The 24,480-nt window shown below is 35.6% G+C and overlaps 2 protein-coding genes and 1 long non-coding RNA gene across 6 annotated transcripts in view; 2 read left to right on the forward strand and 1 right to left on the reverse strand.

Moving 5' to 3' along the window:
• Positions 1-24,480, reverse strand: part of LOC133521176 (uncharacterized) — a 293,381-nt gene that overhangs the window by 56,373 nt on the left and 212,528 nt on the right. The gene's annotated exons all lie outside the window — the stretch shown is intronic.
• On the forward strand, positions 145-4,715 carry LOC133521172 (ADP-ribosylation factor-related protein 1). The gene is made up of 5 exons (XM_061855984.1): positions 145-356; positions 436-606; positions 1,208-1,289; positions 2,882-3,053; positions 4,473-4,715. Exons 1-5 carry the CDS (start codon positions 264-266, stop codon positions 4,564-4,566), a joined length of 612 nt encoding a protein of 203 aa, XP_061711968.1. The 5' UTR covers positions 145-263; the 3' UTR covers positions 4,567-4,715.
• LOC133521159 (AP-1 complex subunit gamma-1) overlaps positions 4,835-24,480 on the forward strand; it is a 48,759-nt gene continuing 29,113 nt past the window's right edge. The window contains exons 1-4 of one of the 4 annotated variants that reach the window (XM_061855962.1): positions 4,835-4,986; positions 10,103-10,164; positions 15,941-16,082; positions 18,237-18,425. In XM_061855962.1, coding sequence (XP_061711946.1) covers positions 4,928-4,986; positions 10,103-10,164; positions 15,941-16,082; positions 18,237-18,425 — 452 coding nt within the window. In that variant the 5' untranslated portion in view covers positions 4,835-4,927. Of the gene's footprint in view, positions 4,987-5,367; positions 5,851-10,102; positions 10,165-15,925; positions 16,083-18,236; positions 18,426-24,480 lie in introns of those variants that run through there. The other 3 variants (XM_061855963.1, XM_061855964.1, XM_061855965.1) reach the window with 3 other exon arrangements.

Below are 24,480 nucleotides of genomic sequence, written 5' to 3' on the forward strand. Positions count from 1 at the left end.
CCAAAGACACTATTATATTCTTTGCACTCGTCCCTCTGGCTAGATCTGCGGCTCACCCGGGTTGACCCTAAATCGAAACGCAGCCTGATGTGCAATAACTAAACGCAATTTGACGTTTGCTGTCATGGCTGTCACAGCCACGGGAGTGACAGTGACATTTTGTGACACTCCTATGTTTACTTACACGTACCTATTTTAATTTTATTATTTTACAGGACAGTAAATAAATATCAAAATAACAATTAACTGAAAAATGCTACAAAATGTACACGTTATTACATGGATTTTATAAGTACCTGGTTCAGAAAGACGAATACTGCGTGTTAATATTAGGTCTTGATAATGCAGGGAAAACGGTACTTTTTTAGCTCTCTTTGTTAAGAAAGTTATTTGTGTGTGTTATATGTGTTTCACTGAGATTTATTTTGTTTTCAGACTTACCTTGAAGCCACAAAAACTAAGTTTACTAAGAAGTACAAAGCCTTGAACCCGAATAGGATAACCACGACTGTTGGACTCAATATAGGAAAAATAGATGTTGACGGAGTGAGGCTAAACTTTTGGGACCTTGGAGGGCAAGTGGAGCTTCAATCTCTGTGGGACAAAGTAATGAATCTTTTATATTATCCATTTTTACCTGTAAAGCATGTACAGTGTATTGGATTCACATATAAAGAACATTTTGTTGCTCTTAAACATTACAGATAATCCATAAATGTAATACATATAATCCTCATGCAACACTTTCATTGTGTTCAGGGGCGTTTTTACCCCAAAGGGGCGATAGCCCAGAGTGGCAGGCTGCATAGTGTGGCAAAACAAGGTTTTTTTTTATATGAGATACATTATTATCACTTAATGGGGTGGCGAATCCCGGGCACCAAATCTTTAAAATACACCTCTGATTATGTTACATATAAATCCGTCATATTTAAACTATTTTGATAGTTTAAATATGATATTATAAGAAATAATAATACAACCATTAACATTATCACTGCGGCAGTTGATTTATGGCCAAGGCTTTATTTTGCATAGATAATGTCAACTGCTTTCACAGTCTAAATTTTAACCCTTTGAATGTCACAACCGTAGTGCCATAGTAAACCAGCTTTGTAAGTGTCTGTGGCAGTCAAAAGGTTTTTTTATTACAAATTAAAAAAAAGACTAAAAAAATGATGCGCCAATAACTTATTTTGTGTTTCAGTACTTTGCTGAATGTCATGCGGTAATCTATATTGTAGATTCTTCTGACAGAGAAAGGATATCAGAGTCTAAGGAAACTTTTGGTATGTTATCACACCGATGATTTATCATCAAGGCAACAGCCTGCCTAAGACACATATATGTAATGCAAAAGTGGAGCCTATATCAATACATTGATGCCTCACATTAAATTTATGATGTGATTGTTTGGGTGTCACACGTGTGGTGGTACCAAAAATACCTCATGCAATTTTTTGTCTTCAATACTACTTACTTCAAACTGGTGCCTTATATATCATTCAAATTCTATTTCAACGTTTTTGTTTCAATTTCAATGTACTTATTTATTTCACTCATTTCTGGGTCCATAAAATTGTTAGTATTACAAGTACTAAATTTAGAAGTTAACGTTCAACATACCAAATAAAATAAAAATAAAATAGCCTTTATTTACAGAACAAAGAACAGTAGCACACTATCTCTCTATTATCTCCCATCTTTTGTATTCTTTGCCTGCTTGCCCTTCGGCAAAGGCCTCCTCCAACCTTCTCCACTCTCTCCGATCTATTGCCACTCTGCTCCAGACCAAAACCCTCCACCACTACAAAATCAAAATAATCGAAATAAACGCAAGCGAAAAGAAGGAATACCAGTTCAACGTACAAAACAATAATAATTAAATTCCATTCAATCATAATTCATATCCTATTTAACCCTTTACCAGGCCCCGAAGAACCAGCGTGTCTTAATACGTACTTTATATGCTGTTGCAACCGTATTGAACGCCTTGTAAAAAATGTATTTATGAAAGTCGGAGATCTTCCTTTAAACCAGAAATAAAAATGTGGGTTACGGTTATCCCATCGCCTGTCTAAGTAATGAACTGTCATACTAGATTTTGTCTTATTATATTCTTGATCAGGCCAAGGGATATATTCCACCCACATCTTATATCGGTTATAATAGTCAAGGTTTAACTCCAAATCTCCTACGAAACATTATATCAATCACTACTTACTTACGTGAGTTTTTATGACATGACAAGACAATTTACCGGGCCATGGGAAAAATAGCTCCCACACAGTTGAACTCTAATAAGGCCATGGGATAATGTCAACCCACATCCTAATTCTGGTCATACACAATAATGCATGAATATTTAGCAATGTTTACGATTACATTAGCTTTCAACACTCAAAATCTACAAAATATCAAAAAATTGTTCGACCTATGTACTTCTGTTTCATAGAAATTATGGAAAGTGTTCGAATTTCTCCGTAGTTTACTGAAATTAGCGTTCAAGTGAATTTAAACGGCTGCCGAAGATATATTACGCAATTTAGAAGCGTGTTCTGAATGAAGATCATAAAATAATATTTCAGGGATTGACAAAATATTTTGTAGGTGGTTTGGAGTTAAAACCTGACTACGGTAACCGATATAAGATGTGGGTGGAATATATCCCTTGGCCTGGTAAAGGGTTAACATTAAAAATGAGAGGTCCGTCACTTGTATGGATATGATTCCAATGCCTTCTAACTGGGCAATTTTCTAAAGTATTACATGTTACCATCTTGTAAAATTGCCACTTTTATGAGACAATTTTCTTAGTTCAAAACAATACATATCTAAGTCATCCACCATACTCTTTAATACTATTTTTTATATTTTTCAGACAGAATGATAGCATCAGAACACCTATCCGGGGTCCCTCTCCTGGTCCTCGCTAACAAACAAGACATTCCAGACTGCATGGGCGTACATACAGTCAAACCTATATTCAACCAAAACGCACATCTCATTGGTGCGAGGGACATCATGCTTATGGCTACTTCTGCGCTCACTGGGTATGGTTTTGATAAGCCTGATTTACATGCGTGCCGAGACTTGCCTAGCGTCAGGGATGCAGCCATGCGGTGGAATGAGATAGCAATATCGCTTGCTCCCTCTAACGCGTAACTGCGTCCCTGAAGCTTTGCAAATCTCGGCACGCATGTAAATCAGGCCATACAACAGTTAACTTAAGAGCATAGAGAGCGACGCGTGCGTTTTCCTCGCCGGAGCGCGCCGCCTCGGCCGAGGCACGTCTACACTAGCCGTTTTGTGCGTGAGGAAATTGCCTCGCGCGTATGCTCACTCAGCGTGAACCCGGCTAATGGCGGAACCATGGGGGTTCACGTGGTCTACACCTCATGGAGCCACCAGTTATATTAATATAAGTAATAAGTATGTATTAACCATGGTCATAAAGTAGAATTGAATGATAACATTGATGACCACTTAGATTGAATGAATAGAGTATGTTAACTTATATCTAGTTATGTTTTAAAGGTAAATTATTGCAATGAATCACGGTAACGGTGACACTTGGTTCTTATGTCAAAGTCGTAACGACCATTATCGAGTGTTTTACACAAACAATAAATTTTATAACACATTGGAATACATCGAGTATAGAATCTGAGTGAATATGGTAATCTGGTACTGAATTTGCTTGTGAAAATCTGAAAAAGGATTCATGAAAAAATAATATAAAAATACATAGTCCTTAATATATTTTATCAGCTGTGCAAGTAAGTACGTTACTTAATGCATTTCAAAGCGTGAAGTTCGTTATTAGGCCCCGTGCATATTGTCGTTTCCCGCCGGCGGCAAAATATTCACTATGACCAGGATATTTGTTACAATAACGAACAAATGAGTCCGTATAAGCTATAGTACTATTTTACATAAGTTGTGTATGGTGATAGCTGTAATCTCAATACAATTATACAAGAATTCGCGTTTTAAGGCTATAGATTGTATGGAGATGACAACTGTCGCCATACCCAAGCTTTGTGACAAATTTTATATTAATCCTGTACCAAGTCACTGACTGACAGAACAAAGTAAGGTGCCAATATAAACGTCATAGGAATTTCACGATTATGGTGGTACCGCCACACTTTGTTGCACTGCAAATTCTGTGCAAAGTCAGTCATTCGCATTGAAAGGGTTAAGCGCAGTATATGTATAAGTCCATTTAATCCATAAAACCAGCGTAGCGTCGCTTATTCGGTAATGTGACGTGCCTATCACAGTAATGTTTGCAATGCACGCGTTTATGCAAATAAATGGTTCGTTTTCATTGTTGTCAACAAAAGGTACTTACCATATTGTCGGCTGTCGATAAAGACGACTTTCTATTGCATCTTTATTGGCAGTAGAGCCTTAATGACCACCGACAATAAGTTATCTTTATCTTGACACAAATTGTCATTTTACAGCGATGGAGTCGACGAGGGCATCCGGTGGCTAGTGGACTGCATCAAAAGGAACAGCGAGCAGCGCCCGCCGCGCAACCACGACGAGAACTTATGAAATCATTGCGACACCTTATCCATTACAAAATTATATATCACTGCTCGTCACCGCTGAATATTAACGAGTTTTCCTATTAAGATAATGCGGAGCGAACCATTGTTTTGTACATACATTATTGACATTGTAAGAATAAAAGTTAAACTGAACGGTGTCTGTATTGCTGTCCTTTTTTAGTGATAAGTGTACCTTTGATAAGAGATAGTGTAATTACAAGATATTTGTGGGGTATCTAATACCTGCAGCTGATAAAACACTGTGATAACAGTACAGTTTGCACAGTTGTGGAATTGTGTTGTGTTTGTGAAATGTTGATTTTTAAGTGATTTATAATATTTGAGCCTATCAAATTTGGAACAATATGGCTTATCCGATGTATGAAGTCGATTGGAGTGTGCTGCCGCCAGAACAAAATAGAAGGTGCTTGAAAATAAGAATTTTATAATTTTAGTATTAGTAACAAGTAATCTTATAAAACAAAAATAATGAAAATCCATTCATAAAATTAAGTTGATTGTGGCAATCTCGATACAAATTATGGCAAGGACGAAAAAGAGATAGAAAATTAGGTTTATGATTGCTGAAAAGTTTTCCTTTTCCACGTTGCGCTTACTTTTCCTTTTTCCAGCCAAATCAAGTCTAAAAGATATTTTGATAATTTTGATCAATACAGAATTAGGTTTTCCAATTACGTAAAATATTGTATGTATTTTTACTAAATTTTTAAAGCTTTTAACTTGTTTTGTAAATACAAAGAATCTAATTTGATTATAAAATTGAGGAACGTCATGCGACGAGTCACGGCGGCCATGTTGAATTTTGTACAACGCACAGGGAAATGTCAGCTGGCGATTGCCGTATTATTTCTGACTTATTTCTGAAACCGTGATAAACATTTCGACGGAAAATATAGGATAAATACTACCTTGTTTACACCAAGAACATAACTCATGTAGTCATTATGAGATCGGTTTATAAAAAGTGAAATTATGACAGAAGTGAATCAAAGGTGGCATGCGATTTCTCTCTTACATTTTTATAGTTTGTGACGGATAAAATGCTATTATGCTTGACTTTTTACCCATAAATTACTCTTTAGTTTATTTGGTTTTGATATAAAAGTGCTCAAGTGATTAATCAACGGTTAAGTGTGTTTATTATCTAAAACCGAAACAAGTTGCATTCGTCAAGATTTATTTTCCCCATATTTTGTGATCCCTGGAGAAAAGCTGAGTGAAAAGGATTATCTTTATAAGTGTACAAGATGAACGGCTCCGAATCAGGGTAATTTTTGTCTTTGGTTATATTATTAGTTATAAATTATCTGGTTTATATGACACGACTACTTACTATATGAAACCAGATTGTTTATTGGCGTTTATATTTTGCTGTCGTTTCCGATATAATTATAATGTGTAGGAGACGAAATCCTTTATACAATTATTATTATTTATAATTATTTGTTGTTTATTACCTTACTTACTTCCGATGGTGCTACAACCCTTTGTGGGTCTTGGCATCCTCCAATTGTCTCGATCCTTGGCAACCCTCCTCCAGCTGGTAAACTTCCTCATCCTCCTAATATCTTCTTCCACACAGTCCAGCCACCTTTTCTTAGGCTTACCACTAGGCCTTTTCTGTTGTGGCATCCACCTTCATAATTTTTGGAGCTCTCATATCGGGCATCCTTTCCTTTTATGACCTTACGAATAAAAAATAATCCCAAATTAAAACTAGTAGCTAACACCCATATCTATCTAGCACTGTCATGTAGATGATCAGAGATATATATACAATGAAATCTCGTTAATCCGGCACTTCAATGGTTGGGCATTCCCAGTAAACCGGCACTAAAATTGGGGTACAAATGATCATTCTATATCCTAATTAACTATCTGCACTTACATTATCACACTTAAATCTCTTTATAAATGGCTAAGTTCCAAATAACAGTAGAATTTTCTTTGAATTTATTATTTTAGTAAAATGTATAATTAGAACATGCTAAAAAACACATCCAAATAATATGCAGATAAACAAGACTGAATTTTGAAAATTCAGTTGACTAATAAAATATAATTTATTATTTTATTACTTATATTGTGATTCTTCATGAACTAACCTCCCAGCTAAAGGGTCTAGCAAGCTAAGCTAAGAAGATTGGCCCCCGCAAGGGATTTGGTTGTAATTTGAGGTGCAGTAGTGGCAGGTCCTAAGAACACTGTATGCGTAATATCAGCCTTCGATCTTCTTTTGTTTCAGACTTATCCACGAAAATGTCAAAAAATCAAGGTAATTTTTAAACTGATATTGCAGCTAAACCAAGCAAGCGAGAGCAACCAAATAAATTCAGAATTAAGGAGCATAAAATGGGGTTCATAATGCATATTTTTACAGACATTCATTTCCTTGAACTTGGATGAAAAAAATAATGTAATTTTTTTCTGCTCCATTTTTTTGCCACTTTTCGGGGAGACACAACTATCAAAAAAATTACGTGATAAACCACATTTGTTAACTACGTATCCATTTAAAAACATTTTGAAAAATCATGGTGCGTCATATTAAAAAAAAAACAATTACGAACATAAGTTTACTACATCATATTATATCAATAGAGTATTACCTACTACCTAGTGGCAAATGTGTCTGTGGTATAACTTCCTCTTTCGTTCATTATGAAATAATTAATTGACACATTTTCTAGCTATTTCTTATGCAATTTTAATAATGTCTGAAAGAAGGTGTAAATGTTGTAATATATGTTTACGCAAAACAAATGGAACTAAAAAAGTGATAAAGAACGCTGCAAAAATTGATTGCTTTAGGTATTATTTAATTTTTTTTTAATTTATGCAAATAAGAAACGAAGTGGGTACATAAAAGTATTGGATGTAAAGTCATTGACAAAAACATTTTTGTTACCATTCCATATTAACAAATAACTCGGAACAGCAAACAGAACAATACAATTAAGAAATAGCTAGAAAATGTGTAGTTGTAAATGTATGACATATGTACGTCATTGATCAATGACAATTAATTATTTCATAATGAACGAAAGAGGATGTTATACTACAGACTCATTTGCCACTAGGTAGTAGGTAATACTCTATTGATATAATATGATGTAGTAAACTTATGTTCGTAATTGTTTTTTTTTTAATATGACGCACCATGATTTTTCAAAATGTTTTTAAATGGATACGTAGTTAACAAATGTGGTTTATCACGTAATTTTTTTGATAGTTGTGTCTCCCCGAAAAGTGGCAAAAAAATGGAGCAGAAAAAAATTACATTATTTTTTTCATCCAAGTTCAAGGAAATGAATGTCTGTAAAAATATGCATTATGAACCCCATTTTATGCTCCTTAATTCTGAATTTATTTGGTTGCTCTCGCTTGCTTGGTTTAGCTGCAATATCAGTTTAAAAATTACCTTGATTTTTTGACATTTTCGTGGATAAGTCTGAAACAAAAGAAGATCGAAGGCTGATATTACGCATACAGTGTTCTTAGGACCTGCCACTACTGCACCTCAAATTACAACCAAATCCCTTGCGGGGGCCAATCTTCTTAGCTTAGCTTGCTAGACCCTCTATAACAGTTTTTGTACACATCATAACATACAGATATATTCCTACTACAAATTAGCAAACTAGCTTCATTGATAAAGCATTTAAGAATTATTTTGTGTGCTTGAGGTGTCTGGCTCTTTTGTTGGAAAATCTAACTAAAAAATTCAAGCAATAACCAGTCTGGCCTAGTGGGTAGTGACCCTGCCTATGAAGCTGAAGGTCCTGGGTTCAAATCCCGGTAAGGGCATATACAGATATTTTTCCTGAGTCATGTATGTATTTATAATATTATTAGTAGGGATTTTTATTACCTATTCTATATCTAGTCTTAGTACAGGCAAGATCTTACAAATCACACAATATCCTACAAAATGAGCAATTGATCCTAATTGACTGCAATGCTATCTATCAGGTGTCATTGCAGGGTCCATTGTCAGCGGAGAGCGGAGAGGTCAATATATTGTAATTATCTTAGAAATTATTGATAAAGTTACTTAGGTACTGGCTACTGCTTATACCTAACCTACATACCTATATGTAGTATTTATATCGTGATCTATCTAACACTTAAGTTTGAATGTTTGTCCTTATAGCCAACATGTTCTTTTACTTGTTTAAAGTAATGTAAACAAAGTCACATGGCTTGGTCATTCCACCTTTGATATATGCTAAAAAGGAAATAAATTTAATCAATTATAGATTGTGTGATTCACGAGGGCGCGTGCCTTGGTTCATATTGCTATGCCATTAAAGGTTAGATTTGCCAAACTCGCGCATCATCGTGACACAATCTATATGCTTACAATATGACATTATGACACTAAAACACTTTAATTGATACCATAGTTACCTATCATTCTTGAGTGGTATTATCTCAGTACCAATGGTTGAAATTTACTAGTTTGCATTCATTTAAAAACAAACAATGATCTATTTGCCAAAAATAAATAAAACATGTTTTCGACTTAAAACTGTTGAAGTTCTTATTCTTTATGATCTTCAAGCAATCAAAAGCAATTACAGAATAATAGACCCCGGAATTAAACAGTTACAAAAAAACAACAGCAAACAAACAACAACAACATTAATACCAACAACATGACCAAACCAAACACACAACCACTGAAACCACTACCAAAGTGATACCACATTAACAACAAATATAAATAAGAACACACTCCCCAAACCGACTGGTTATCCAGAGATTATAATCTTCTATCAAGCAAAACACTACATCACTTCCCTAATAAAAAAGAGGAAACCACTAACTCTACAAGAAAAAATACAAAAAAAAAAAATATCCTCCATAAGATGGGGGAGATTTGCCCAACAATGGGATCATTGTAATACCTATACATGTATTACCAGGCAAAATTAATAAATAATCTGACAGAGACCGTTATACAAAATCTCCTGTTACTGGAATTAAATTCAACATGCATTAAAGTTTCTTAGTTCTCTGCTAAGTTATGTTATTCAGTCGGTTGATTGTTGTGTCCAACCGAAGATTCGGTTTCGGCCAAGAAACCATCTGTCGGCCGTAGTTTCGGTTTGGAGACTACCTAAATTTGTAATGAAGGGCACTATCTAGTTAGGCGTCAGCTGTCGCTGTCTAAAAAATACCTACAATCTTTTTCACCACACACAGAAGAAAAAGCTTTTCATTCAAAAAACAGACTAAGCTATGAGGCATGCCCAGCCGTCTATGGTATTAGTACAGTACAGGATTTATGAAAATCATAATCAAATCGGTCAGCAATTGGAAATTTGGCTGGGTATTAACATGATTTTTCAGAACAGGTACTAGATTGATTGTAAATTGGACTGGTTTTTGGGGAACTTAAATATTTTATTCACAAGAAGGAAGTGATTTATTAAACTGATAATGCAGTACTAAAAATAATATTCTCTGAGTTTTATCATTTGATATAAATATGTATATTGCTCATTTTCCCACAGGTTCAACCCGGCCTTTAATATTGCGACCATAAAGCAAGTGGTAAATGAGGCCATTGAAAGAGGTGAGTAATTTCTATTATTTACAAGCATGCACTGTTTTGTACCTACCTTGTAAATACAATCAAAGATACCTATCTTCACATTGATTGAGTAAGTTGCGTAAAATCTAAGACAATTTCGTGTTTCGAATTTGACTGGTAAACGAAATGGCGCTGTTCAGCTCCATACATTTTGCGGTAACTCTGATTGTCAAAAGTTGACGTTTGACAATACAGTGACCGCAAAACATATGGCGCCATATGTTTTGGATGTCGAACTAAGGGGCACGTTTTTTTCTAAGATTTTACCTCTCTATTACTATCAATTCTCTTTGATACAAGGCAGCTGTTCCACAAGCAGCGAGAAAGTGACTAGCAATAAACTGTTTTGTGTACTGTTTTGTCTGTTGTATGTACACATATAGATTTCCTGTAATTATAAAGAGACACATTATATGCGTTGCTTTTTAATGTAAATATTTTTTTCTTAGGGAAATTACTTATCCGCCGAGATAAATCTCGCTAATCGCCGCTGGTCGGACAGCTGCCAACCAAGGCAATCAATCTGAATACTTTTAGTTTTTGTTTTACACAAATTGATTACGAGATTTAATTAGTGACCCATTTCGTACCTTGTCACAGTGATAATAGTAAATGAAATAAATGTTTGTTCAAAAAACAAACCTTAAAACTTAATTACAACTTCCGCAAAACCAGAGTATGGTTTGTTGGTAGACGAGGCTCCAAATAAAATCAAGTGAAGGTTCTGTACCTTATATAGCTGGTAATATTATATTATTATTAGTATGAAGTCTGTAGCGACTTTCATTGTCACTGTAACAAGGTAACGAAATGGGTCACAAATTAAAACTTTTGATTGTACCTAACACATTTATTGTGCAATACTCCAGTCAATTCCATTTCGTCACTGTCTGTGACTTATAATTATTAGTTAATATGAAATCAAACTTTTAAATAAATCTGGACATTTGACTTGAAGTTTTTTTTATTTTACAGTACATATGGTGGTACTTTTCCGCACTAGTGCGTAAATTAGCATATTACGTTACTGTGTCGAACATTTAAAGGGCTATATGTACTGTAAAACGTTGTACGATACATATGCAAATAGGTAATTCGCAGCGCGTGTCGATTTAAAACACTCCCTTCGGTCGTGTTTTAATTTATGGCCACTCGTTTCGAATTTCCTATTTTTCGCACTTGTATCGTAATGTACTATTAAGGCATACACTGTTCACACTTGCATTATTATAAAATGTTTGACAACAAAATTCCTTTGCATTATAAATGAGTGCATGACACATTCATAAACATCTGGCAAATCTAACGAGCGGTTAATTTGATTCTCATTTGTCCCTATCCATCATTTGGACATTTGTGTTTATTAGAAAGAGACAAAATTTAACAGCGCTTTCCTAAGTTATATGAATTTGGGGGACAGTCTGTATTTAAGTGGGTGAGATGTTCAAAATGACCTACTTACTTGTTCCTAAGAGAATAAGGTCATGCTCAGATTGTTTTGAGCACCTCGTTCACATACATTGCTGCTGATATATTTGCACATACGAGTTAGGTTGTGTTTAGTTAACAAATCACACCATACTACACTACATTAATTATATATAACATACTCATTAATGTAGGAGTATGACATACTTTACTATTGCTAGATTTTATCTTGGAGTTAAGTGTTTCACACACCTTACTTAATTCAGTAACTGACGGGACGCAGCAATGCGTAGAGTAGAAGTGAGATTCAGATATCTCTACCGGGCTTAACGTATAGCTGCGGCACTGTCATCAGATTGCTGAATTGCAAGGTGTGTGAAACGCTTTAGCCATTACTTAAAATATTTAACATAAGATTTTATTGCGAGTCTTCAGAAATTTTGTCTATAGAATTGTAATAGGTAGATGAAGCATTTTCCTGTCAGTAAAAGGGCTTAGGCGACTGGGGTATTACAAAGTATGTATTGATACACTGGTACTGGTACCTTCAAGGTCTAGAATAAATGACGCATTTAGGTATTTCAAAGTACCTAGCACAATACTCACTAAATACGTATGCAACAGGGCTTTTAGCACCTGGATGTAATATATGAAATTATATATCAGTTGTCACACCGATTGTGAGCGCGTCATGCAATTCAAAACATTACAACCGACATGTGTACGCCCGTGTCTACGCAGCGGAGATGTGCTGCATTCGCATTTTGAAAGGCTACCGTGAAATCACAGTTTCGTCTATCTGCCCTCTCTCTGTGGATATGCAAGAGCGACAGAGAAGCAAATAGACGAAACTTAGATTTTCACCGTTTTAGCCCCGGGAGCCAGCTTTCTTGCTTGTAGATCTTATACTAACTTTGGCGAAACTTACAACTCTTCTCATAAATATTCATTACTAGCAACCGTAGCTACTGTCCGCGTCTTTGTGAACTTCCATAATTCAAACGTAAAAATAGGGAGTCCTATTTCACACAATTGGAGGATGATTCCGAGATTACAATGAATACATTTTCACTAAAATTAAGTAACCATAACAAACATACAAAGGTTTACATTCATAATATTAATGACACTGTTTACCTTATTTAAAGTGGCAGTTAGAAATCTAACAACAAACTGTGAAAAACATCAATGCCTCCCATTGTCTTATTATAATTAAATGTAAAAAATAATTTACTATAGGACTTCATTCGTGGCCTATAAATCAACTGGGGCATGTAAAAACAATAGACCAGTGACATCACCGCGCCGAAATACCTTCGACTTGTTATCAAAAGCTGGGAATCGCCTTCTGTTAAGCAAACTTACATTAATCGCTGCCTAAATTTGCCTTAACAAAAACACTACATTAATTTGGACAGAGTATTGTCCCTGACGACGGCAAAGTTTGTAGCAGTTTTACAAATTAGATCATACTTGAGTTGATTCGATGTTCTCATGCTACACTGAAAGATAAATATATGCAACAAATGGACATCGCATATTTTTAATTGAAGAAATAACTGTGTTTTTTTTTATGGAACGATATGGTTTTATTGAAGAATTAGTGACCCGCCCCGGCTTCGCACGGGTTACACAAATCCACGCAAACCTTCCGCTTCACTCTTCAAAAGTATCACTTTATTGATAGGTGAAAACCGCATGAAAATCCGTTCAGTAATATTTGAGATTGTCGCGAACATACAGACAGACAGACGCGGCGGGGGACTTAATTTTATAAGGTGTAGTGATGATTATTTCAAAATATGGAAAGAAAAAAATGGAGTATCAGTAGTGTAATAAGGCGTTATACTCGATAGGATTCATTCTTTTTGCATACTCAACAAGACCTTATTTGTACCTTAATTAGTTAAACCCATTTCGAATTAAAGTCATGAAATCATTGAAATTCATCTGCAAGGCAGAGTAAGGCTGTCATCTGGTGCGTGTGACTAAATCAAATCGCCCTTCTTTAATCATAGCTTTTGGTACCTAACACCCACGCTGAAGGTACAAAGTAAATACATATTGCTATATGTATTTACTCAATCTCAAGTCTAGTGCGACCGCCCACGTGTGCCCTTTTCATGAATCCCTAGGGAACAGTATTAGTGCTCGCGATCAAAGACGTCCCATTAATAATAAATACAGGAAGATTTATAGAGAATTACTTATTTTAGTAGTAATTTGTCTTTCCTACCTCCTATTTTACCTAATAGGAAAGACCGAGCTAGGTTGGAACAACATCAATTTTGAGACATCTATAACTGTTATCGACCTGGAATAAAACGATGTTTAGCCTCGTCCTACCGTCCTCTGGTCTCTCAGTATGCATCCTTGCCTAAGCGATTATATATACCTACCTCTGTTTTAACTCACCTCGGTCTCCCCTAAAGCCTGATAAAAGTATACAGCTACTAGGCTACTACTCTACCTATTTATTATTATTATTACAAATACAATATTAAACTTGCCTCTTGGCAACTGCATAGCAACAATTACTGAGACTACAAACACAGCGGTATAGTTTCTATTAAAATCATAATAATATTTTGAAAAATATGGCACATGTTTCTCATCGTATTATAATAATATTTAATGTTCTATTGTAAAAGGCTTGGTATAACTACTTGATTTACTAGAATTAGTAGGTCCAAAACTATGAGTACTGAATATGGTTCAAATTGATTTATAGACAAAATACACTTGTTGGCTACGTGCGAAGTTGGTAGTAGGGGAAATACAAGCGACGCTAACGCACGACGTGGTGAAAATATAAACTTTCATGGGACGACATATTCATACTATTTGGGAGTTGCCAACTGTCAAATAAGCAATATGTCCCCACAGGGCGGCGCCACAGTCATACACGGAGCTAATAACGGAGCCTTGATAGTAATCAACTAATCACAAACAGATTTATCTTCCAACTTTTTTTGTTGAAGTTTGAAAGGATGAACTGAAATATGATAAAATACCTAAGCGAGTTGAAAGATGGAATTGTAAGTTTCAACAAGTCTTCCTTATACAGAATAAATATTAAATAAGGTGTATTCGGGTAATCCCAATCAGTTCCGCGGTTTTTGGGTAGCTTCGAATTCGGAAATTAACTACGACTTGATAGAATTATGGGTGACGTCGTGGGGTACGGACGTGATTCGCCTTACCCCAATACATATTTATCTAATACACAATATGTATTTGGTAATAACGATCTCCTATAATAGATATATTTCTTGCCATTAATTTACAAAATTTGTAGATCTGCATTTTATATTCTTGATCGTTCTATCTCTGTCAGAAGAAATTCTTCAGTGATTACTTTTACAACTTACCTATTCGATAAGAATAATAAAATCCGTATTAGACACGCCAAAATATAAAATACGATCAGTCAAACCTTCGACCAGTATCGCTGCTGTCGTGAAGATTGCGTCAATACTCGTTTTATAAATGGACTGGCGAAAAGTCCCTAGCGTCCACCGTAAGCAAAATAGCTCGTGTTAAAATATATATTTTGAGTACCTATATATAGATTAACTAAGCGACGCTGGACAGTTGTAATAAATCATTTCTAAAATGCATATCCCACATCAAAGGCACCTGCGCTCACATATGGGATGTTTTTTCAATCCTTAGTTAAATTTTGCGAAGTGAATATTATCATACTGAGTAACTTTTACTATGGGAGAAGCCAAAAGTATTATATCAACAAATTCCATCACCATCAATCTTCATTGCCGTATCCGGCAATGGCGACTCCAGCAACAATTCTTATCCGGATTATGAAATGCCCTAATATGGCTCGCAAAAGCAAACTTCCATACTAAGTTACTCAGTATATCTTATACATATATTGACCTCGCAAAATATAGCTCAAGCAAAATACCCTGTATAATATATGATGTGAGCGTAGGTGCACTGGAGATGGGTTTACATTTAAAAAATATTTTATCTCTACCTATGCTTTCTACCACTGATTTCTGTGTGCGTAGACAAGATGCCAATCTTTAACGCTCCGCAGCGAACGAAACTCAACTGTCCCTGTCGCACTAATATGGAAGAGTGATAGAGAGAGATGACTACGCTACTTTACGGAGCGTGAACGATTGGTATCTTGTCTATGCATCCTGATGCGCTTTCTGCAGATATTGAGTTATCGTTTCTATACCAATTTCATTATTGTTATCAAACTTTTCTAACTTCACTTTCCTAGCTTGTAAGTAAGCACAACAATGCACTGATCAACGCTTCTCTATGTGTGTGCCGTCCTTAACAGTCGCGCCGGTTTCAGTGCGCATGCCCACGCCGACCCGGCTGCGGGATCTCATCAGACAGATCAGGGCAGCGCGTACGGCGGCGGAAGAGCGGAGCGTGGTCAACAAGGAGTGCGCCTATATTAGGTCCACTTTCAGAGAAGAGGATAGCGTTTGGAGGTGAGTTTATTGGTGGTACCTATTGGATGTGGTCAAAAGTGGCGAATAACTGCGGGATCTCATCAGACATCAGGGCGGCGCGTACGGCGGTGGAGAAGAGCGAGTGGCGTTTGGAGGTGAGTTTAATTGGTATAAGGTACATCCAGATCTGTGGAACAAGTACTTTACCGCAAACCTGCTCACCCGCATCATCTACGAATTGCATAATTTACGATGAGCAGCGCGCAAGCTTGACGCGAAGATCTGGAGGCACCATCAGAAGAGTAATACCTGACTGCGGAATTTGAACCAACGTGCGTTTGGAGGCGGATTTAATTGGTATAAGCTACGTCCAGATCTGTGCAACAAGTCTGTTTGACGCAAACCTGCTCACGCGCATGATCTGCGAATTGCATGATTTACGATGAGCACCATTCTGGAAGCACCATTAGAAGAGTAATATGTGACTGCGGAATTTCAACCAACATACATCAATTCAAGGTCTGACAAAAAGAAACGGTTGTGTCATCGATACAATCGTAAATTATAAGTGGATTTTTATTCCATTGCATCAAACATATAAAATAGTCAGTAAATGCTATAGGCATTCATATTAACCTTTTTTATTATTATGATCACGTAAGTATTAACAATAACTAATAAATAATGATTACAAACGTAATAAACTATTATCAGAAATCAAATTGGCCTTTGTTCAAGAAATTGTTCCGGATTTGAGGGGGAAAGAAATACCTAACGACTTAAAACCAACGTTTGAAAATGACCCAAGAAATCTGTAGGCAAAATGTCTCTAAGAGACCGGAAACTGACAACTAATTGTAGGCTCTTTTTCTAATAAAACAACACATTCTTTAAAAAAAAAGCTTCTTGTGTCTTCAACGTCCAACGGTAATTTTCTCTTAACAGTCTTAAATGATTACTAAAATAAACAAGCTTAGCAAAGTTTCCGTAATCATATTTTTCAAATACAAGGGCTCCATAACTTACCGCATAAAATCCTTGAGCGTCCTTTATTGCGCGCTATAATGAAACCGCAGCGTAAACTTAACAAGCTGAACCATTCTCTAAGATTTTGTATACATACATCGTCATAAGTCCACAAGTATAAATCTGACCTCCGATTACACTTTGTTTTTAAGAATTTCGAGGTCAAAGGGACGAATGGACGAGCGCACTGACGAATACACCAGATTTGTAAATCGATATGGACTTGGCATCTTCCAGTCTAAAGTCTAGGTTCACTCGGATTCTACACGATATTGTCTAGCCTTGATCTGTAATAATATATATATGTAATGTTTTTACATGGATCGAGATATTCATGTAGAAAACTGGCGCCTTATTTTATTTCAGAAATGGCTTTTGTATATGGTGCCGTATTTCGTTTTTCCAATTACTAATCGAAAGCTTAGTATTGTAATTCTACGTGAAAAAACATTCTATTAGTATATTACATAGTAACGCGACAACAATAATTGTAGAGTTCAGCTCCCCCAATGCCTGGCAAACGTTTGAGTGGGGTCAATTTCGGCGATATCAACAGCGTGCGGGAATGAAATTGCCGAATTCCGATAACACCAATAATTGGATGCCATTTGAAACGAGGGAGTTCTCTCACCCAGATATCTACGAAAGCCAAATGATTGTAGATAAGATTTAGTTAAGGTCATGCCTATTTAAAAATCTTTTTAATATTAAAACTCCTTTTAAATAAGTTCAACCGGTTGTGTGCCTGATTATTACTGGTAATCTAAATCGCTTATCTGTCCTATAAGAAGTGTAAAAATCCAATATTGGCTTGCTGGTTAAGATGAAAAATGAATACAAGTTTTGTGGGCTAGTAGGTCTTTTAGAAACATTCGCGAGAAATTCATACAAAACAAATACCAATCTATATTATTCCTATTCCAGACGTTTTGGTTGTACAGTGGAGTAGGGAGGTATGATTCTTTAGCGGTTTACGGTTCACTTTACATTGGACGGCTCTTAGCATAAGTATACAACCAAATTTTCTTGAACCGCAAATTGCTAAAGAATCAATTTCCTCGATCGTACATTCAGTAACTTCAGCAGCCCGTACTGTAATTCTTTCAATTCAATTATTATAGATCTCGATATCTAGTTTTAAATTCTAATTCAAGTTTTTCTACACAGATGTCGCAACATCGCAAAACTTCTCTACATCCACATGCTAGGCTACCCAGCGCACTTCGGTCAGCTGGAATGCCTCAAACTTATCGCCAGTTCGCGGTTCACTGACAAACGAGTGGGTTACCTCGGCGCCATGTTGCTATTGGATGAGCGGCAAGACGTCCACCTCCTCATCACGAACTGCCTCAAGAAGTAAGTGTAGATTAAGTGTGTATTAAGTGTTTGGTATTGTTTGGACTGTATACAGAGCACCAGCATCGATGTTATGATCTACTAGGTTACTTGAAGTGTTTTCACGTAACTCACGGACAAACGAGTGGGTTACCTCGGCGCTATGCTGCTAATTACGAACTGTCACAAGAAGTAGATTAAGAGCTGTTGGCTACCGTTTATGCTGTGAAACAGTTTAAAGTACGCGATCTAGAGGTACTGTGTGCAAGCGCCTTGGTTACCCTGATGTGCTGATCTGACGAATAGAATAGGGAGAAAGTCAATGTCTTCCAAAGAGTAAAGATCATAATATCCCCGTGTATTGTAGCAATATCTTCACGCAAGACAGGTAATATAATCGAAACATCAGGTTTTATTTGGTATACGTACCGACAGTTATTTTCCTTAAGAAATAAATTTATTGGCCATATTAGTTACCACAAGTCGTAAACAGTTTTTATATGACGTGTCATTTTATAACGGATTGATGCAATACTCATTAAATCTTTTTTAAAGTCATCATTTAAATAGCACTTACTAAATGGCCTCCTAATTTCCTTAATCAGGAGCATCTCGTCATTTCTTATTTACACGTCCCGCTGGCCTGTGTAGATAAAAAAAGAAATGAACCTTTATTCGGTCCGTTCTCCCTATTAAGTCGGCCCGGCCTGCAAATAAACCCGTGCAGGCCACCCCATCCGTAATTTCCTCCATTTATACCTTGCTACGGTCGTGTGGAAGATTTCAATTCGAATTTAAGGAAATAGGAGTCTGGCTTTACCAGCAATGCCTGTATAGGTAACATTGCAATTGCATTTCCATTATCTTATTTTATTAGGTGCTTATCAATATCAAGTACAGTCGGCTCATACACATTTTATAGTATGGTTAACTCGTTCGCCTCTTTCCTGTAGACATCGCCAAGTCTATTTTTTACGCTGCACCCTAAAAGACGAACTACATTATTTCAGTACTTAAGATTCAAATAAGAAAAACGTGATATATAATTATATATGTATTGTAATACCCGGGTCATTAACTTTGTTTTTTTTTTGTCCACAGAAGGGACCTTATTCTAACATGTGTTTGACCCTAAATAACAACAGAACTTTTTTTTGCATTGCGTTTCTATGGTAACGCTAAAATATTTTCAACTGACCACCCTAAAGATCTTACACACACATTGATGCGTACACAGGCACGTCAAGTGAGGATGAGGTGCGTACATAGATACTAAAACGATTTCCGTAGCATGGTGTGTCCGCCCAGTGCTTTTGTTTAATGTCAGGAATAAATTTAATGTTCTTTTTAACAGTGTTGGGCGTAATCAATTACTTGTGTAATCTTGTTGAATTATTTGTAGTTAATTACATGTAGTTACAACTACTTACAGTTGGGATTACTTTGTAATTTGTAATCGAAATTACATTTATTTATAATCAAAATTACTCAATTATTTCTTGATATGCAAAAATGAGCAAATTTAGTACTTTAGTACTCTGTCAGTAAACCAAAGGTAATAATATTTTTTTCAATATTTTTTTTTCATACATTTACTTAACCTCATGCCATATAAATGAATAAAAATGCTCAGGTGCCACTTCATGGAACTGACCACCTGACAAAAACTAGTTTTTGCCCTAAAATGTTCATATTTTTTTAAGTCCCTTTGTACAAAATATTGTAAATTAACATTCCTTTTTTTTATATGAAAGTCAAACTTGATATGTTAAGATTAACTGAAATCACTTAAAACTCGTTAATTTTTTTTACCTGATTTGGATTTTTTTTTAATAAAAGTTTTTTTTTTTTTTTTTTTTATTATAGGACATTATTACACAAATTGACTAAGTCCCACAGTAAGCTCAATAAGGCTTGTGTTGAGGGTACTTAGACAACGATATATATAATATATAGATATTTATAAATACTTAAATACATAGAAAGTAATTTGTAATCGCATAAAGTAATTTACTACAGAGTGCAATTACAAAATGAAGTTATTCAAACTTGAACTTTTTCCTAGTAATTGTAATTTGTAGTTACAACTATATTTTGTAATCATAATCGTTAATCTGTAATCCAACTACTTTTTGCCCAACGATGCTGTCTAAGAGGAAAAACACCCGGAGTGAAAATAGAAAGCTAAAATTTCCATGAATCGACTAACATTGACAAACAATGTTTGTTGTGTTATACCCTGTTTTAAATTTTTAATTACGCCATCCTTATTCATTTGTAATATAAATTGCTTTTCACTAAACCGGCTAATTATAACTCTTAGTAGGTACGCTTTTAATAAAGCTTTTGTTTGTTTTTAATATTGTCATATTGACAAAGACCCCATTTCCTTTTATAAAAAGCATTAACGTCAGCTTAGATTAAATATTTTTAATCTTACTTGATTTTATATTAGCGAATAGTCAATATAATGAAAATCAAGTTCTACTGACATAACTGGGTCTCTGTTACGGTAACTGAAGCCTTATAAGAACTGCACCACTCTAACATCTATACCACGTCGCAAGTTCGCACATATACTACGAAATACAGAGTATTACTTATAATAATAATTGAGAGCGCACTATTCGCCAGTGAAATAAATAAAGGAGGCAGCATTAGTGTCAACTTTTTGTTTTAACTGACATGCCGATACCGTCCGGCGGACCCCTCAGTGGGCTCCTTTAGACTCAAGCCTTTTGAGTCCTCAGCTTTAGACTCGACTCAGTTTTTGTTGACTAGAGTCCTTAAGAGAACTCTCTAATTATGTATAAAAGTTTTCTAAAACGCATTGCCTCCACATGAAATTCATAGGTTAGGTAGTAATCATTAAATAATGCCTATTTTCCTTAGTGTTAATTTATATAAATACTACGAATTTTTTGACGTCTTTGTCCGAAGATTTTAAGTTGCGATTAAGACTCAATAAAGAACTCGACTCGGGGCAAGGGACTTGGAAATTTTTAAGCACGCGTCGCGTAATAACGAGTCAAATTCTTCTTTATAACTTGAACTCCAAAGACTCGAATTGCTACCATGATATATCATTAAGTATAAACGGGACACGGGACATTAGGTTTCTTTGCCCTTAGCTCATTTTATTATAGTGCCGTGTTTCCGTGTAACAAAATTATCCAATTAGATAAAACTTGATTTTCTATCGTGTACGTGTTTACCGTCAGCTTCGTTTATCTTAATAGTTTAGGTATAAGTGTAATCTCGTTTGCGGCAACATATTTCTTGTGTTTCGGACGTTGTGTTGCAATAATGTCACCTGGTAAGTGGTAACCTACTTCGCTTACAGGAAGGAACTGAGTGCCAGTGTACATAATGAAGTTGTATTTATTTTGATATCGCGGTTATTACTACGTTCTATGGTATTTTAATCGTGTAATCTGATGATTTCATGTCATAAACTTTATAAAATTGTACATCATTGTCAGAACTAGAAAATTAATGAATGAAATGAATGTGTTTGGTGGTAAAAAATCATGAGTTCAAAGCTGGATTACGTAGTAAAGCCTCGTAGAGCAGAAAAAGGTAGTTCTTTAAAAAATGCAAAAAAAGACTAAAAATTCGGTCAGGGTCCTTATCATGCTAACAAGAGATTAAATTCTTACCGGTAGCAGTTACTCGCAGAGGATTTTGTTGTATACAAGGATAGTATTGCATAGTGAGTACATTAGATAGCAAGCAAAGTGGTTAAGCGTGCTACTTTGAGACCGGAGGATGGTTTTCATGGGTTACAACCCAGGCTCATACAAATGAGATTTTAGAAAGTAAAAGTTTTTATTTTCTGGCGAAAATCATCTATAGGATCGGAAATCGGATGTCTTTGATGAAATACAAAGGTCTGTTACTCCACGGGAAAATCCACAAACAAAATTATGAAAGCGCGCGCCACTCGGCAAAGATGGAACAATACGAAATGAGGACATTATGAAGTTATACGGGGATCGATACATGCTAATATGTCCCACAGTGCCCGTATATTTGTTTTGTCTCGACGCGATCTCACGTCTCTATTGAATGGAAACCTGCGCTAATGCTGTTTCTGTAATAACAGTTTGGAGAAAGCATTTTGACTATAAGTACATACGTGGTTTTGGAATTGTAAATATTTATTGACACTATATGCAGTTTAAACGTCTTAACTCGCCGACGCGATAACGGATCAGCAAAGAGAAACAAAATTTAAACTAAAACATCAGGGTCGTTTTTTGGTTGGTAAATTTAAACTTCTGGCAATTAAGGGGTTAATATGTCGTTTGTTGCCTATTCTCTATTGTGTGAGTAACATAACATCTAATATGTTTACCTTGCTACGTTATTTATGTATAAATACATACTGTAAATTAAATAAATATGACTCAGAAAATTATCAGTTGTGATTTGTGATTTAAAGTCATATCACGCTTTACAACAATTTGCATCGTATACAAATTGACTCAGTTATTGCGCGCTATTATTAAAGCAGTCACACAATATTCCATACACTCGTAAATATACATACAAAATGCACAATGCTACAGCTAAACAAAGCGAGTACGTGTATAACAAAAAGGGCAGTGTAACGAATACACTGGCTAGACTGTGTTTTCATTTATATCGCTTTTCAAGCGCAACTCCGTTGATAACCAATATAAGCATGATCTCTGGTTACATAAAATTGATACTTATCTCGAGGTTCTACTTCTAACTGGTACCAGTGAAGAAATGGGGAAATGAGAATAGCAGCTATGGCTAGCTAAAAGGCGGGCAGACTATCTTTTTCTCCAGGGCTGAAAAGTCACATTTACATTAAAGTCAGAAACGGACGTAAGCCCTTTTAGGTCATTTTACTTTAGTTATGCGGTATTTTTGGTAGACTGCAGTGTGAATCACCGGACAGTTGAAATACACTAAGTGAATTTAAAGTTTGGACACTTACTAGTCGTAGTTGTTAATAAATCTGAATACATTTTGGCAATGGAATGTTCTGGCGAATACAGAAAGGGGAGCTTCTAGTTTCCATATTGATTGACCAATATTCTTGTGTTGTTGTTGTTGAATTAGTTGAGGGAATGAGGTTTCCATTTACTTTGTCTTTGAACCAGTTTGAACCCGCAATCCTACTTGCCAGTATCCTTAGAAATTCTCGTGATATTTAAATGAAAACTTACGTTATAGCTATTTATAGGTCTTACCTTAGCTCTATTTATTTGAAAGTATGTCCATCAAAGTATATCCATCAGATATCGGAGCGGTCAAGTCAAGGTGTCCACAAATAGGTATCTGAACAAACGTCTAATAGCGACACCTTAAAGTCCATATTTAGATAATATATCTGATGGTGACTACACCGGACCGCAAAATCGCATAGCCACTTTATGAATGGATTTCATTCATAATGTGTCCATGTACTTTTGTAGCTCGCTGTACATAGTTGTCAATATAAAACCGTACCGGGTTGAAGACACAATTGTTATGGCTTGTTGATTCGTTCCGTTTCCACTTCTCGTCGAATGACCGTGAAATAATGTAACGTAATCTTAATACTTGCCTAAGTTTAGTCTCCTTTTGTCGTTGCGAATTAATATTTTACGTTGCGAATTTGACTGCAAAAATTATTAATTCTATATCCCACTTCCATAGTAATTTCCACCTGGTTATACAATGATTTCCGTGATAAAATAAAAACATGTTCTTTCCCAGAACCCCAACTATTTCCATACCAAATTACATTTAAATCAGATCAGAGCCCCTAGTGTAAATTTATTCGATAGCGAAACGTGATGTACGCGTTTGCGTTAAGTCTCATTTTGTATAGGATTTTGAGTTTCCAAAACGTCCCGCTTAGCGCGCTGTTTCTAAATCCCATACAAAATGAGTCTTAACGCAAACGCGTACGTCACGTTTCGCTATCGAATAAATTCACACTAGGGGTACAGAAGATAACATTGAAGAGATAACAGTAACAGCCAGACAGTAACTTTCGCAATGGTAATATTAGTAGGGATTAGTCCTCGACAGGCATAATATTAGTCATTGATTACTG

The sequence above is a fragment of the Cydia pomonella genome, chromosome 9 (assembly GCF_033807575.1).
Source record: "Cydia pomonella isolate Wapato2018A chromosome 9, ilCydPomo1, whole genome shotgun sequence".
Taxonomy (NCBI): Eukaryota; Metazoa; Arthropoda; class Insecta; order Lepidoptera; family Tortricidae; genus Cydia; species Cydia pomonella.

Coding starts and splice junctions, on each gene's coding strand:
- LOC133521172 (XM_061855984.1), top strand. CDS start 264: ATGTACACGTTATTACATGGATTTTATAAGTACCTGGTTCAGAAAGAC. Junction 1,290..2,881: donor AGAGTCTAAGGAAACTTTTG/GTATGTTATCAC, acceptor TATATTTTTCAG/ACAGAATGATAGCATCAGAA. Junction 3,054..4,472: donor GCTACTTCTGCGCTCACTGG/GTATGGTTTTGA, acceptor GTCATTTTACAG/CGATGGAGTCGACGAGGGCA.